The 18,154-nt window shown below is 36.9% G+C and overlaps 1 protein-coding gene across 1 annotated transcript in view; it reads right to left on the bottom strand.

Moving 5' to 3' along the window:
- Positions 1-18,154, bottom strand: part of KIAA1549 (KIAA1549 ortholog) — a 138,333-nt gene that overhangs the window by 8,607 nt on the left and 111,572 nt on the right. Inside the window, exons 17-18 of the mRNA XM_072762919.1 lie at positions 13,080-13,126; positions 7,355-7,512 (exon numbers count right to left, since the gene is read on the bottom strand). Of these exons, the coding sequence (XP_072619020.1) occupies positions 7,355-7,512; positions 13,080-13,126 (205 nt within the window). The remainder of the gene's footprint in view (positions 1-7,354; positions 7,513-13,079; positions 13,127-18,154) is intronic.

Raw genomic sequence — 18,154 nt, 5'->3', positions numbered from 1 at the left:
AGGAGATATGGCTGACTTTCCTAACACACAGAAACAGACACAGAGACTTACAAAATAAAGAGACAGGGAAATATGTCCCAAATGAAAGAAAGAGAATGAAAAAAAGAATAATGAAAAATGAGATAGATTAAGGGAACTCAGCAACACCATCAAGTACAACATTTGCATTATAAGGATCCCAGAAGAAGAGAGAGAAAAGAGGGCAGGAAATTTACTTGAAATAATAGCTGAAAACTTCCCAAATCTGCAGAAGGAAAAAGAAATCCAGATCTTGGAGGCACAGAGAGCCCCCAACAAAATTAACCCAAGGAAATTCATAACAAAACACATAGTAATTAAAATGGCAAAAAGTAGTGATAAACAGAGTTTTAAAAACAGCAAGAGAAAAGAAAAGAGTTGTATACAAAGGAAGCACCATAAGGCAATCAGTGCATTTTTCAGCAGAAACTTTACAGGCCAGAAGGGAGTGTGACATGATATAAGCAAAGTGCTAAAAGAAAAAACCTGCAATCAAGAATACTCTATGCAGCAAAACTATCATTCCCAATAGAGAGAGATAAAAGGAATCTCCTAGACAAACAAAAGTTAAAGGAATTCATTACCACTCGTTTTACAAGAAATGTTAAAGGGGACTCTGAGTAGAAACAAGAGATCATAAGCAAGAAGAAGAAAAGTAGGAAGCATAAAAGCATACAAATATATATATATTTTATATACTTTATATTATATAATAATTTATATATTTTATACATAATTTTATATTTTTATATATTTATATATTTTATATAATTTACATATATATATAAAACAATCAGTCAAAGGATTCACAAAACAAAACGATATAAAATATGAGACCATATACCTAAAACATGGGAGGGTGAGGAGTTAAAACTCAGTGCTTTTATAATGGGTTCAAACTTAAGGAGCCATCCATTTAACACAGACTGCAATATGCATAACATGTTATATACAAACATAATGGTAACCACAAGGAAAAACTAGTAATAGAACAGCAACAAATACAGAGAAAAGAATTCAAATATATCACTAAGTTAAGAGCAAGAGAAGGGAATAGAGGAGAACTACAAAAAACAACCATAAAACAAGCAACAAAATGACATACCTATCAATAATTATTCTGAATATAAATGAACTAAATGCACCAATCAAAAGATACAGGGTGACACAGTAGATAAAAAAAGCTAGAGACTCATTTCAGACCTAAGACTCATGCAGATTGAAAGTGAAGAAATGAAAAAATATTTATCATGCAAATGGAAATGAAAAAGAAAGCCAGGATAGCAATACTTATATCAGACAAAATAGACTTTAAAACAAAGACTGTAACAAAAGACAAAGACACTACATAGTTATAAAGGTAACAATCCAAAAAGAAGATATAACAATTGTAAATATTTATGCAACCAACATAAGAGCACCCAAATACAGAAAGCAGTTATTAACAAATACATACAAATATTGATAGCAATGAAATGATAGTAGGGAGCTTAAACATCCCCCTTACATCAGTGGATAAATCATCCAAACAGAAAATCAATAAGGACACAATAGCTCTGAATGACACAATGGACCACTTGGATCTAACAGATATATTCAAAACATTCCATCCTAAAACACCAGAATACACATTCTTCTCAAGTGTACATGGAGCATTTTCCAGAATAGATCATGTTAGGCCACAAAACAAATCTCAACAAATTAAAAAAGACTGAAGTCCTATCATGCATCTCTTCTGATCATAGCACTATGAAACTAGAAATCAACCACAAGAAAAAATATGGAAAGATCACAAATACACGGAGGTTAAATAACATACTTCTAAATAATGAATGGGTTGACCAAGAAATCAAAGAGGAAATCAAAGAACACATGGACACAAATGAAAACAAACACAATTGCCCAAAATCTTTGGGGTGCAGCAAAAGCTGATCTAAGAGGGAAGTTTATTGCAATACAGGCCTATCAAGAAGAAAGAAAAATCTCAAACAACTTAACCTTACACCCAAAGGAGCTAGAGAAAAAAGAACAAACAAAACCTAAAACCAGTAGAAAGAAGAAATTTAAAAATATTAGAGAACAAATGAATGAAATAGAAACTAAAAAAACAATAGAATAGATCAATAGAAACCAGGAGCTGGTTCTTTGAAATAGCTAACAAAATTGATAAACCTTTAGCCCGACTCATCGAAAAAGAAAAAAAGACTCAAATAAACAAAATCAGAAATGAAAGGGGAAAAATAACAACAACCACCACAGAAATACAAAAGATTATAAGAGAATATTATGAAAAATTATATGCCAACAAATTGGACAATCTAGAAGAAATGGATAAATTCTTAGAAACATACAACCTCCCAAAACTGAATCAGGAAGAAATAGAAAATTTGAACACACCAATTACCAGTGATGAAATTGAATCAGTAATCAAAAAAGCTCCCAAGAGACAGAAGTCCAGAACCATATGGCTTCAAAGATGAATTCTACCAAACATTTATTCTTTTTAAGATGTATTTATTTATTAGAGAGAAAGAGAGCAGAAGCCAAGGGAGAGAGAAAATATCATGCAGACTCTGCTGAGCATGGAGCCCAATGTGGCGCTCAATCCCACAGTCCTGAGATGATGACCTGAGCTAAAATCAAGAGTCAGACACTTAACTGACTGAGCCACCCAGGTGCCCCAAGTTCTACCAAACGTTTAAAAAAGTTATTATCTATTCTGGTCAAACTGTTCAAAAAAAAAACAGAAGAGGAAGGATGCATTAAAAAAACATTGACCACGATCGAGTGAGATTTATACCTAGGATGCAAGGGTAATTCAATATTCCCACATCAATCAATGTGATACATCACATCAACAAAAGATAAGAACAATATGATCATTTCAATAGATGCAGAAAAAGCATTAGACAAAGTACAACATCTACTTATGATAAGAACCCTCATTCGGGATCCCTGGGTGGCTCAGTGGTTTGGCGCCTGCTTTCGGCCCAGGGCATGATCCTGGAGTCCCGGGATAGAGTCCCACTTCGGGCTCCCTGCATGGAGCCTGCTTCTCCCTTTGCCTGTGTCTCTGCCTCTCTCTCTCTCTCTCTCTCTCTCATGAATGAGTAAATAAAATCTTAAAAAAAAAAAAAGAACCCTCAACAAACTAGGTTTAGAGGGAACATATTTCAACATAATAAAGGCCAAATATGAAAAATCCACAGGTAACATCAAACTCAATGGTGAAAAACTGAAAAAATTTCCCCCAAGATCAGGGGAAACAAAACAAGGATGTCTACTCTCACCACTTTTATTCAACATAATACTGGAAGTCCAAGCCACAGCAATTATAACAAAAAGAAATAAAAGGCATTCAAATTGGTAAGGAAGAAGCAAAACTTTCACTATTTGTAGAGATATGATACTATATATAGAAAACTCAAGACTCCACCAAAAAAGTGCTGGAACTGATAAATGAATTCAGTAAGGTCACAGGATACAAAATCGATATACAGAAATCTGTTGCACTTCTATGTACTAATAATGAAGTATCAGACAGAGAAATTAAGAAAACAATGCCACTTACTATTGCACCAAAAATAATAAAATACCTAAAACAAAGTTAACCAAAAGAGGTGAATAACCTGTATTCTGAAAACCATAAAACACTGATGGAAAAAAATGAAGATGACACAAACAAATGGAAAGACATTCATTGCTAGATGTCTATACTACCCAAAGCCATCTACAGATTTAATGCAATCCCTAACAAAGTACTAGAACAACTAATCCTAAAATTTGTATGGAACCACAAAAGAACCTAAACAGCCAAAGCAATCTTGAAGAAGAAAAACAAAACTGGAGATATCATAAAACCATGTTTCAAGATATAGTACAAAGCTGTGGTTATCATAACAGTACTGGCACAAAAAGAGACACACAGATCAATAGCACAGAACAGAGAGCCAGGAAATAAACCCACAATTATAAGGTCAACTAATCTTTAACAAAGGAAGCAAGAATATGCAATGGGAAAAAGACAGCCTCTTCAGCAAATGGTGTTGGGAAAACTGGACAGCAGCATGCAAAACAATGAAACTGGACCACTTTCTTAAACTACACACAAAAATAAATTCAGAATGGATTAAAGACTTAAATGTGAGACCTGAAACCATAAAAATCCTAGAAGAGAGCTCAGACAGTAACTTCTCTGACATCAGCCAAACCAGCATTTTTCTAGATATGTCTCACGGGGCAAGGGCAACAAAAGCAAAAATAAACTATTGGGACCATATCAAAGTTAAAACCTTTTGCACAGCAAAGGAAACAATCAACAAAACAAAAAGGCAATCTATGAAATGGGAAAAGATATTTGCAAGTGATATATCCAATAAAGGGTTAGTATCTGAAATACATAAAGAACTGATACTACTCAATACCAAAAAACCCACAAATAATCCAATTAAAAATGGGCAAGAAGACATGAACAGACATTTCTCCAAGGAAGACATCCAGATGGCCAGCAGACACATGAAAAGATGCTCAACACCACTCATCATCAGGGAAATGCAAATCAAATCCACAATGAGATATCACCTCACACCTGTCAGAATGGTTAAAGTAAAAAACATAAGAAGCAACAAGTGTTGGTGAGGATGTGAAGAAAAAGGAGCTCTCATGCACTATTGGTTGGAATGCAAACTGGTGAAGCCACTCAGGTTCCTCAAAAAATTAAAAATAGAACTACCCTACAATCCAGTAATTCCACTAGTGGTATTTACCCCATGAAAACACTAACGCAAGAAGATACATGCATCCCCTATGTTTATAGCAGCGTTATTTGTAATAGCCAAATTATGGATACTATTTAACCCAAGTATCCATCAATAGATCAATGGATAAAGAAGACGCAGTGTATGTATACACAATGGAATATTACTCAGCCATAAAAAAGAATGAAATTTTGCCATTTGCAACAACAGAGATGGAGCTAGAGGGTATAGTGCTAAGTGAAATAAGTCAGTCAGAGGAAGATAAATACTGTATGATTTCACTCCTGCAGAATTTAAGAAACAAAACAGATGAACAACAACAACAAAAAGACACAAACAAGAGACTCTTTAACTATAGAAAACAAACCGATAGCTACCAAAGGAGAGGTAGGTGGGGGATGGGTGAAATAAGTGAAGGAGATTAAGAGTCCACTTATCTTGATGGGCACTGCGTAATGTATAGAAATGCTGCATCACTATATTGTATGCCTAAAACTAATATAACATGGTATGTTAAGTATACTGGAATTAAAAAAAATACTAAAATGAAATTAAGTAATTAATAATAAATGAATAGATGTATAATTTACTAATTCCCTTATTACTAAACATTTAGGGGGCTCACAATTGTTCACTATTATGAATGCACTGATAAATATCTTTGCACATGTATTTTTTCCCCCACTATTTGGATTTCTTTGGGGAGGAGGATCCTAGATTCTCCAAAGTGGAATTACCAAATCCAAAGCTTGGTAAGTCAAATTGCCCAGCTGCTTTCCAAATGTTTACTGATTTATATCATCATTGAAAATATAACAATTGCAGCTGATAGTCATTGAAAGTTTACAACATGCCAGGCACCATTTTGAATCCTTTACATCTGTTATCTTCTGTTAATCCTTAAAACAACCCCAGGAGGTTAAATACTAATACATTATGCCCACTGTAGAGAGAAAGAAAGTGGATACTAATGTTGTCTTGCTACATTACTATGAAAAGCTCCGTGACTGAAATGGTGTCTCACCATGGTTTTACTGTGCATTTCCTTGGTAATTTTCAAAACCGGGCATTTTTCACAGGTTTACTTTCACATGATACACGCCTCACACAAATACTCCTTCTGTGAATTCACTCTTTCTGTCCTTTGCCCATTTATGCTCTGAAATCTGTCCACTTGTCAATTTATATGAATCATCCTCTAATAAAAATACCTCGTGGATATATCTATCTGCTGAATACATCTCCCTAGATACTATTTTCCTTTACTTTTATACAAATTTTTATATAACTTAATCTCTTATCGAAATTATTAGAAAATAAAGGCCTCTTCAAATGTTTTATATGTACCATTTCTCCATTCTTTTAGATTAAAGGTAAGTATGTCTGAATTCTGTTTGGGATATGTAATGCACAACCAACATTCAAATAAGCAATAATTTGCAGAAGAAACAAAAACTCACTGTAAGCACAGCATGTGTAAAATATATGAAATCCTATAGGATATCCAGATATATCATTTGTTTTGTTGATTGACAAACAATGCAACATACAAGAACCTTATGAGGAAACCATAATGCGTAATTATCCACCAATTATTACAAGTTTTGAATTGGCTTAAACTAGTTCCTTGATGACTTTATAAAGGTAGGTATTACCCAGAAAGTTAGAAAATAGTAAAAATACCAACTATTTAACATGTAACAGCTCCTCTTATTAAAGCTTCGGTCTCTTATTAAATCTTCCAACAGGAAGGTGAAGAAATGAAAATAAAATAAAAAGGAAAATAAAAGAGTGACTTTGAGCCCTCGTAATGAAACATAGGTAGGTAGGTAGGTAGGTATAATGAACTTGGATTTTTCAAGAGTATGCTGAGCTGTACAAAATAAGAAAGCCTGGTATCCACAGATGTTTAAGAACAATGAACAGCACCAAACAGAGCATTCAGAGTATCAACTATTCATGAGCTGGAGTTTCATGACACGAAACAGCAATTTTTAATTCTGGGGTTCAAACCCAGATCTCAAGTAAACTGCAGGGGCAGACCAGCCAAGTGCCATATAAGAACCTCAGCTCAGCCATGCTGGACCCTGCCTGGCACCTATGAGCAGTGTCCCTCTCGTCACCAGGACTAGAAACAAAAATCTCCTTCAGGTCACTGGCCAGCAACGTTTAGAGTTGCTTATCCCAAGCTGGAAAAGTGCCTTCTTTAAAACAAACACGTGTTTTAACAGCATATCAAGTGCATGGCAATAGATCTTTCCGTTTACCGTAAGAATTTAGAAATGTTTTCCCTGGAAGAGTTCTGCTGTGACTTCCATGCGAAGGGACAGCTTCTGAGACACAGACTTAGGGACAAATCAAGAGGGTGTCCATCTTGGGATCTCAGCCACTCTCTCTTCCCACGTCCCCTGACTACACCTCCACCAGGATCCAGGGGAACAAGGCTCAGACCAGTGCGGATGTCACCGAACGCTGTGACAGCAAAACCCTAGGTAGTCTGAAATGTACTCTGCCAGAATGTAGCCAAAAAAAGCAAGGGTTGTCTAGTTCAGAAATGCAAGCTAAATAGCCATACATACCTGTGGTGCCCCCGACAGGTCGTGGCCGGGCCACCGATGGCACGTCCTCAGAGTAGATCCCTCGGGTGGCAAACGGGGCTTCAGCCGATGCCTGTGGCTGCTGCGGCTCGGGAGGCAGCAGCTCTGAAGATTGCAGTAACCCGGGGCCAAAACCTGGTCTGAAGGCAAAGCAAGCCCAAGCATCAGGACCACACCTGACCCTGGCTCTGGTACTTTATTAATAAGTTCCACCTTCGGCCCTACAGAAAAATAAGACCTATCTGTCTACTGGTGTATTTTCCATCTCTTCTCCTAGAACATAAGCTCTCAAAGGACAGTGACATTTTCTGTTTGCTCACTGATATATCTCCAGTGTTAAGAACGGTGCCTGGAATATAGCTGATGCTTGATCAATCTCTGCAGGGTGACTGAAGAAATGCCCTAGTTTACAAACCCCGTGCATCTCCAGCATCGAACTAAAGTGATTCCCAACCTCGGCGGCATGTTATCATTTTCTAAAAACCCCGATGTCCATGCTGTACCCCAGACCAATGAAAACAGAATCTCTAAAGGTGCAACCCAGATATGACAGTTTTTAGAGTTCCACAGATGATCCTTATAATCATCAAGGCTGAAAACCAGTGCTCTAACAGGGGTTCCCAAACTTTTTGGTCTCAGGACACCTCTAAATTATTGAGGACTCCTGAGAACTTCTGTTAATGTGAATTATATCTATAAATATTTCTTGCATTCGGAATTAAAAACATTTTTAAATACCTATGTTTAAAATTAATCTAAAAATAACAATATTAAGCATCTTAGCTTAACATTTTCTCATGAAATCAACTATATTTTCTAACCCCCTTCCTGCAAAAGAGCAAGAAGAGTTTTGAATTTTTTCAAATTTTCCTAACAGAAGACATCTGGATTCTCATATACTTTGTATTCAGTCAGTTGCTGTAAGTTATTTTAAGAAGAAAATCTGAACTCACATAATTACATAGTTGGACAAGGAGGACTTAGTAGTCTTTACATATAATATTCAAGTAATATTATAGACAAATATTCTTCTTTGATACACCAAAATTCAGCAGTTTCCTTAAGGTTTAGTGGCAATATGGAATCTGAAATAGTATCAGTTAACTTTTTATACTCTGTTACATTAAAACCCACTGGTCCATTTTGCACTTTGAATGGACCCATGCATGCTTTTACCATATGAGTCATTTGGAAAATATTAGTTCATTGAGTTATGCAGACTTTCTAGATATTGATACATTTCATTTGGTAGTATCCAAAAAAAATGACATTCATTAATATTACCATTGAGCTCATCAGAAAAGTCTTCTAAATAGTAGGAAGTTGTCAAGTACCCAGGGGCAGACCAAAGTTTTCAAAATTCAAATTTTCACTTGAAAGCTCAATTTTATCACTGGCCACAAATCCTATCAGTTATTTTTCTTGAAGTGACAGGCTCACTTCCTTTATTTTCAAGACAGTGCCAAACAACCCAAGTCTGAATAATGTCGTCTGCGATTGATCTTTCAGACAAAAAAAACAGCAACGGTACAGACCAGTTCTTAACACAAACAACTGAACAGGTGCTTTTCCTTCAAAATTCCATGCACAAAATGCTTAATACGTAATTCCTTTTTTGTCCTACAGACTACTAAGGACTCAAGGGCTTTATGTTTTTAAAATTAGTAATTTTTACTACTTCATCAAGGACATGCTAACATAACTAACAAACTGGAATTTTTTAAAAAACTGTGATTGCACAGTGGTGAAGAATATGATGACTACTCAGGCCATTTGGTGCCTCTGTCTTGATGCATGCTAAGGTTCTAGCAGTTTCATCCACCACTGTTTCTGCCCCTCAGTATAGGCATCAACACAATAAAAAAAAAAAAAAGTCAAATAATGCTTTCATATTATTATGAAACAGTTTTGACTTCATAGGCCCTCCCAGCCTCCTAAAAGGGTCTCAAAGACCCTCTAGGGGTCTGAAAATCCCACTTTGAAAACCGTTCTCTGAAGAAACTCAAGAAGGAAAAAACATGATAGTCCAATTACAGTTCTTTGCAAATGACAGTCAACCAGTAATTAACAGATCAAACTAGTTTGATGAGAACACAGATGGACTTGCCCCTATTCTATAGTGTTATTTCTGGAGCACATCTTGTAAATTGAAACCTACGCTATTTATATTGCTCTTTTTAGATCACTGTTACTTTTTAAGTTGAGTTCAGAGAGAGAGATGTCTGACATCTCTGACCTTACAGACCTCAGAGTGTAACATAAGGCATGTTCCTCCTTCAGTGCCTACATACTGGAATTCACCTAATCAAATCATACTCTCTTGACCATCCACCCAAGAACCAGCTTTTGCCCTTTAGTTATTTCTACTTTACCCAATTATCCTCCTCCAGCTACATTTGCATCCTTTTTTTTTAAAGAGATGCTTTTTAAATTTTAAAAAATAATTTATTTATTTATTCATGAGAGACACAGAGAGAGGCTGAGACACAGGCAGAGGGAGAAGCAGGCTTCCTGCAAGGAGCCTGATGTGGGACTCAATCCCGGGGTCCGGGATTGTACCCTGAGCTGAAGGCAGACATTCAACCACTGAGCCACTTAGGCGTCCCGATTTGCATCCTTTTAATCCTAAACTGTGTGTTCACAGTTCAGTGTGATCCAAATCCCCCAGAATCCTTTAACTTAAGTAACCATAAAACTGGTCATCAAAACCAGACCGCTTTGGAGAGTTAAAAGTTATTAATAATTCCACTAGAAAACAGGTGTAAACTGAACTGAACTGGGCAAACAAGATCAGATGCCCCCCCTCCCCCGTCATTAACTTCTGCTCTGAATCACCTCATCCTCAGGTGCTCTCTTTACCTTTGTTGTTTTTGGACCACAAAAGCAGTGCCTGGGTTGGGGAAAAATAAAATAAGCCCCTCGGAAAATGAGAGCAAATAAAGAAAAGAAAAAATGAGGAAACAGATAATATTCCTACTCCTGTGTGACTTGTGGTCATTGAAAGGATAGTGGAGTATTATTTCTGAGATTAACTCTGGTTTTCCACAATTCCTTCTTTGTAATAAATCACTTGTCTACTCATGTGTGGGTCTGTTTATGGACTCTCCACTCTGTTCCTCTTGTCTATTTGTCTAGCTTTACAGTGACACCATATTGTCTCCATTACCTTACAGTAAGTTACAATCTTCAGAATAGTTCTCACACACTATTTTTCTTTTTCTCAAAGTGTCTTGAATATTGTTGGCCCTTTGCATTTCCACATATTTTTTTAAAGACAATAAACTACTAGGATTTTGAATGGGATCACAATGAATCTGTAGATCACTTACTGGAGACATATATTTTTAAAATACTGAATTGCCCAATCCATGAACATTTTCTTTAGAGGGCTTGATCATTTTTGGTGAGATTAATTCTGAGATATTTTATATTTTTTAATGCTAATTTATGCAGTACCTTTAAAAGTTTTTGTCTGTTGCTCATAAACAGAAATAAAACAAATTTCTGTATATTGATCTTATATCCAGCTATTTTATAATTTATCTTTGCTAAATTCTCTTAATTCTAACAATTTATGTGTTGACATTTGAGGATTTTCTACTTGAAAATATTTAAGAATAATAACATTATTATTTAATTCCTTGAATTCCTTCATCTCTTTTTCTTTCTTCTTCTTCTTTCTTTCTTTCTTCCTTTTTTCTTTTTCTTTCTTTCTTTCTTTTTTTCTTTCTTTCTTTCTTTCTTTCTCTCTGTCTCTCTCTCTTTTTCTCTCTCTCTCTTTCTTTCTTTCTTTCTTTTTGTTCATTACACTATCTAGGACTCCCAGGGCAACGGTGATCAGAGGTAATGCAGGCATGTGTCTTTGTCTTGCCCCTGTTCTCTAAAGGAGAGCTTTTAACATTTCAACATGAAATCATTTGCTGGGATAACTGTTACCAGATTAGACAAGTTCACTTCTATTCTTTGTTTGCTAAGATTTTTACCACAAATGGATGTTGAGTTTTATCAAATGCTGTATTTATGAAGTGAGATTTCCCTCTTTTATTCTCTTCAGAGTTGTGAATTGGATTGGTTGATTTTTCAAAATATTAAATTACCCTTGCATTATTGGAATAAATCCAGTTTAGCAGTGACATGATATCCTTTCGTATACAATGCTAGATATGTTTGCTATATTTAGTTTCAAGTTTCTGCATCTATGTTCATGAGTTTTTTAATGTTTTCTTTCCTACAATTTCCCTATCCTTGTCTCATCCTTGATATTAAGGTTAAGTAAGCAGTCTCAAAGAATGAGGTGGAGAACAATCTCTGTTTTGATATTCTTTAGATAAATTTGAAGAACACTGGCATGTTTCTTTCCTTTGGTGTTTTTGGTAGAATTTACAATTGAAGCCCAAAGTTTTCTTTGTGGGATGAATTTTAGGAATGATTTCAATCTCTTTAATAGTTATATAACAATTCAGGTTTTCTCTTTCTAGGAATTTTTCCACTTTATTTTGAAAAAAAGAAATTTCTACTTAATTTACTTTTTGGAGTAAACTCTACCCCCAAAGTGGGGCTTGAACTCACAACCCTAAGATCAAGAATTGCATGCTCACTGACTGAACCAGCCAGGTGCTCCAGAATTTTTCCATTTTAAATCTAACAAAAATGTGTTCAAAAAATTTTAACATCTGTAAAATCTTTTAAAAATCTGTCAAAATCTCTTTAAGTTCTGAAAGATCTGGATTAATATGTTCTTTCTCATTCCTCTTATTGATAATGATACACAAATTACTTGATCAAGCTTTTCAGGGATTTATCAATTTTATTAGCTTTTTTCAAAGAACTAACTTCTAGCTTTGTCAATCTTCACTACGGTATTTCTATTCTGTTTCATTAATTTATTTTTTTTTAAGATTTTATTTATTTTTTTGAGAGAGAGAGTGAGCAAAAGAGAACATGAGCAGGGGTAGAGGGAGAAGGAGAAGCAGACTCCCCACTGCGCAGGGAACCTGAAGTGGGGCTCCATCCCAGGACCCCAGGATCGGTACCTGAGCTGAAAGCAGATGCTCAACCAACTGAACCACCTAGGTGCCCCTAATTCATTAAATTCTCTTCTTATTTTTATTATTTCCTTCCTTCTACTTCCTTTAGGTTTAATTAGATTTCTTTAAACACTGATATGGATGCTTAGATCATTGATTTTCAGCCATTTTTCTTTTCAAATATGTTTTGATTCATTTAAGGCATCGAAGTCCCCCCTAAGCATGCCTTGAGATGTGTCTCACAACTTTTACTATGTCGAATTTTCAAGACTCCAAGCCCCATGAGTCTGTCCAAAGTTTTGCTCAGCTTCTCAGTCACCTCCTCCACAATTAGCAGGCACACTTAGGAGAAAGTTCGCTCAAAAGGTAGGGCTCCTCACTCTGGATTTCCTGGATCTTGGCCCCATACCACTTCACTGCTCTGTTAGCTATCTGGGTTTGGTTTTGCTTTATTTTAAAATCTTCTCTAGCTTTTCCAGTTGCCCTCAGTAAATTATCTAGTCTGTCATTCCTGGAAGCAGAACTTAAATTCCACCTTTCTTCTCCTCTTCAGATTAGCCCAAGAAACACACAACTCAGAAGTTTCACATCTGCTATTAGCTCAAAGAACTGAATTTCCAAAATTTTTAAAAACAACCTATGTGAGGAAGTCCTAATGCATTTTCTCCTGAAACCTTTACCTCGGCAATGGACCTGATGGAGGAGTCATTCCATAGTCTTCGTATCTCTGGAAGAAAACCAAAAGAAAATGATAATCAACATTCAACATTTATTAGAAGGTGACAACAGCAAACTTACAAATTTAGGTTGGCAGCATCAACTTTCAAGAGAATTATTTTCTCATAAACAGCTGGCATGCCATTGAGGCATCATGCCATCCAATAATGCCAGAAGTTTCAGTGTGGGAAACTGAGCTGCCATGCTTTAAAAACACACACAACGAATTTCTAGACCTTTCTTTTATAAAAATATGAGTTAACACACAGCCTTCCAGCATCTGTTCTTCCCTACAGGGTCATTCTCGACAAATCTGTATCTTCTGCTGAAGGCCTTAGTGGCCACACTTAGTAAATGACTTTATCAGCATGGGCCATGATGGTCATCAGAGCCAGCGGGCGTCCAGCAGCAATTCAAATACACTCACAAAACTAAAGTATATGAATGCTGTACTGTGCTGTGGAACACTGTAAAAAGAGAAAATACAAAGAGAACCAGAAATTAGAGAGACTCTTAAAGATGAAGCAAACACCTTCAGTTTTTGAGTTTTCTGGTTCCTGGGAGGTCCAGCCATACTCCTGCCCTATGTTCCAACTGATGCCCCATATCCTTCAACAACTCTTTTTACTTGAGCTTATCTCAGCTAACCAAGTGTTCTTTGGGTAAAACAATCAATATGGCATCAGATTTGAAGAAACATGTATCCATGTTGTGTTTCTCATGAAATTGACACATCCTAACCCTAACATTTGTGGGACTCCAATTTCAAAACTTCTTTCAACAACTGTGAATCACTATTTGGGAATCAGATATCTTAACAGAGCAGGAACTGTGGACAGAGTCCATCCAACTACAGTCAATTTGAACCCACTGGTTGTCCGGGATTCAGAGCTCCAAGTGAAGTTACTAATTACTAAGTCAGCCTTGCTTCGGAACCTGCTCTCATATTAGATTTTTTCTAAGCTTCTTTTTAACGAATTTGTATTTTATGGTAAGAACTATGAGCACTGACTCAGGCCCCAGTAACAGTAACAAAGAGATGAAATCAACTCACAAGGAAGTTAATTTCTTCCTAATCAATCTTTCTGATTCAAAAGACCATGCTCTTAACCACTGCACTGTACTTGGTTCCCAAACCAGATTTCCCCCCTTGAATAAATCTCTACTTTGTGAAGAAAAGTAGAGGCTTTGGAGTCAGACTAGCCAAGCTACTCAACTTCCCTGGGTCTATTTCTTGATGCCAAGAAGGACAGAATGAACTCTACCCCTCATACAGTTTGAAGGGATTATTACATATGAAACTGCTCAGATTACTTCACCTTCTGACCCTCTCAGCTTCCACCCCCGTGGCAGAGGGAGGGAGATGAGAACCATGTAGAGCTCCTCAACTGAATTAAAACAGCCAAAGGAGATTACAGAAGAAGGGAAGAATAGAAGGAAAAGGAGCTTTGATTCCTTTTCAAATAATTAAAGGGAAATCTGAGACCAGATAAAGATTATTCACAGTGACCCCTGTGTTTTTCAGCAGTTTGATTTTTTTAAACATACTCATAGGCAAAATAAAACAAAAAAAGATCAAAGTTTACATATCAGGATTTCAGGAGGTCTGGTCAGTGATAAACTAACAAAAAAAGTGAAAACTAGCTGTCCACTCTTTACCTGTTTTGTTAATGTGGCATTTAACTAGGCATTTCAACTCTACTATAATCAGAAAAAGGAAGTGATTTTTCCAGATACTACGTGCCCCAATGAAAAGGATTTAAGAAAAAAAAAAATCACAGACATAATGACAGGTGTTTACTTTAAGTGGGTCACATTCATATAAAAGTTTGGGCAAGAAAATAGAATTTTAAGGTTTCAACTAGTAATGTCAAATAAAAATCTCATTTTAATGCATCTCTTCCTTCTATTCAGTATAAAACAGGTCAACAGAGCAAGACAGTCATGTTAAATCGTTGGTGGAGTCTGCGATAGGTGTGCTATACCGAAAATGTCCTAGTTCAGGCATCCACACTTGGTACTTAGCAGACTGTTCCAGGGAGGTTAACTTTACGCAGGGATACAGAAATACCACCTATGAAGTGGCCTACTCACCGATGCATAACTAAAACTATCACACTGGCAAAAAAAAAAAAAAAAAAGAGTAAAAATGTCATTAGATGGTACACAAACGTTCATGTGGTAACTGGTGATAACTTGAAATCTACATTTTTGTAGTTTTTACTATAGTCAGAAGAAGGGAATAAAGGATGATCAGGTTCCTCCTGGCAACAAATAGTAATTTACAGCCAATTTCAGAACATGATAAAATTATATTAGATATGCACAGATAGAGCCAATGCTTCTGATTTTCCACTAGATTAAACTGCTATTATCATCAAAACATATAAGGGTAACATCAAAGGTTGATGATGAGAAAACCACGCAGTAAGAGTGTTTATAAAAATCTTGCTATTGATTGGAATTTGGATTAAGGCATTATCACGGAACTGTTCATTTCCAAAACCTATGAACAATGAACAAATAAGAAAAATAGTAACACAAATCAGTCAAAAATTATTGCTAAAATTCATCAGCAGAAACCAAACTAGGAAGAATGGAGCAGATTCATGCAATAAACTGAGAAAAGTAGTAGCCAAAGGATGAAGGATTATGGCTGCATAATGGTAAATATGAGTAGCAATTCCTTTTTAAGTTCAAAGATGAGATGATAAAACAACAGAATCAATGGAAATGAGAGATCACAGAACTGAAATAATTGGGACCAGATTATTGGTAGAAATGATGTGAGGACTGAAACAATGCCATTATGACTTTAAGAAATCAACTAGCAGGGAAAAGAATAGATATGGCTTAAAAATCGAATCAACTGCCACAGAGAAAAAGGCCCATGATAATTATAAAGAAGGCAGAGAAACCAGGACAAAGTAGCTAAAGTCATTAGAGAATAAAAGGATAGATATAGAAACCAAAGATGAGCCAACACGAAGATAATTGGTATCTTTGACTCCAATAAATAGAAGAGAATAAGAAGATTATGTCAGATATAAAAGGATGTTTCCCTGAAGTGAATGAAAAAGCTGAATCTGAAGATAAAATGGATACTGGCTCTTCAGGGGGGAAAATGATTCCGAAAAACTGGCTGAGTGTCCAGAATTATTTACGCTTCCTAGCAGGTAGGGTACGTACATCCCTTACCAGGGGAGGGGAAATTAAGATGGCTACAGATTTCTTCACAGAACAATTTAAAAAGCATTAGGAGCAGTGAGAAGTAACATACAGATGCCAGCAGCAAACGAGGTCATGTAGAAAGTTAGATGAGAACTCTGCTTTGCAAAACTCAACACTAAGTCAATTGGCTACTGAAGGTCTCCCTCTTTGTGCCAAGCACCCCCATCCTCCATAGGAGGCATCTCCTATGTCAGCCTCTCTGCTTCCCAGCCTGCTCAACACCAATAATGGTATTTTACATGTCAGCCACCCACTCTGACAACCTGCATTCCAGACCAGGGGCAGACGGACAATCAGGAAGCTCTTGCAATGGTGGTGAGAGATGATGGTGGCTCCAATGCAGAGGATTAGAGAGAAGAATCTACAAAGCTGCAGCATGTTTAATGGACTCCAAATCCTTGACCTTGACCTTCAGTGTATGGTCTACCACCCTTTCAACTGCACCCTCTAATCTGCACATCTCTTGTCCACTGTCCTTTCATCACATTTGCCTGACAAAGCCCAACTACTCCTGGATCAATTCAACTGCCCACTGTCTCCCTGTCTCCATTTGGGTATCTGAATGCTCATCAACAAAACTACAGATTTTAATTTGTCCCACTGTAATTTCATGATAGTCAATCTCAACAGGGGCTACAATGCTGCTAAGTAATTATTCCTATGTTCCTAAGCAGTTGTCTTTCATTCTCTACAATCAGTAAGTACAACCTCTGCTCTCCCTCACACCTCTTGCCCTGCCACACTTCCTTCATTCTCAATAAATAACTCTGCTTTCTCCACTGTGAACACTGAAGCCACAATGAGATGGAAGGCCCCTCCACTTCCTGCCACCTACTACAAACAGGACTGCATCTGCACCCAACTCCTTCCCCCTCCTGCTATTAAACTGGAAGAAATACATCCCCTTGTTTCTAAAGATACCTCCTCCCTCGTTACTCGGATCCCCTTTCCTGTATCACCAAACTCTCCCACTGGACTGGGTCAGTGCCATCAGCAATTAAAAACACCCTGAAGGGCAGCCCCAGTGGCGCAGCGGTTTAGCGCCGCCTGCGGCTCAGGGTGTGATCCTGGAGACCGGGGATCGAGTCCCACATCTGGCTCCCTGCATGGAGCCTGCTTCTCCCTCTGCCTCTGTGTGTGTCTCTTATGAATAAATAAATAGAATCTTTAAAAAAAAAAAAACCACCCTGAAGCCATAGAGATTCTTCCTCTTGAATCCATTCACTGCATCATGCTGGTTGGGGCTGTCAACATCACTCACCAAAGATTACTATGACAACTTCCTAAATGTCTCCCTGCTTCTGGTCTTGCACTCTGACAAACCATTTTCCAGCCTACAATGAGAGCAATCTGTCAAAAAGGCACAATGAATTATGTCTTTAGACTGCTCAAAACTCTTCGGTGTCCAGCCATGAGGTCTCAGGATGAGGTCTCGGCTCTATTCCTGTCAGCTTCTTCTTTTTCTCTCCTGCCTCATGTCTCACCACTCAGTTCTCACTTTGTAACAAGTCAACCAGAACTAATTTCACCATTAAGAATGTTTTGGGACAATAATTTTAACAGCTTTATTTCATTATAATTGACATACAATGAACCGCACATATTAAAGTATACAAATTGTTAAGTTTTGGCAAATGTTGGTATCCACAAACCATGCTCATAAACCAGATAATAAACATTTCCATTATCACCCAAGTTTCCTGGTGCCCCTTTGTAAGCCTTCTGTCCCACACCCTTTCCCAAATTCACTCCATCCCTAGGCAACCACTGATCTGCTTTCTGTCACTATAGATTAGTTTGCATTTTC

The sequence above is a fragment of the Vulpes vulpes genome, chromosome 7 (assembly GCF_048418805.1).
Source record: "Vulpes vulpes isolate BD-2025 chromosome 7, VulVul3, whole genome shotgun sequence".
Lineage (NCBI taxonomy): Eukaryota > Metazoa > Chordata > Mammalia > Carnivora > Canidae > Vulpes > Vulpes vulpes.
The sequence above is the reverse complement of the archived record's forward strand: the minus strand, read 5'-3'. Positions and strand labels throughout refer to the sequence as shown.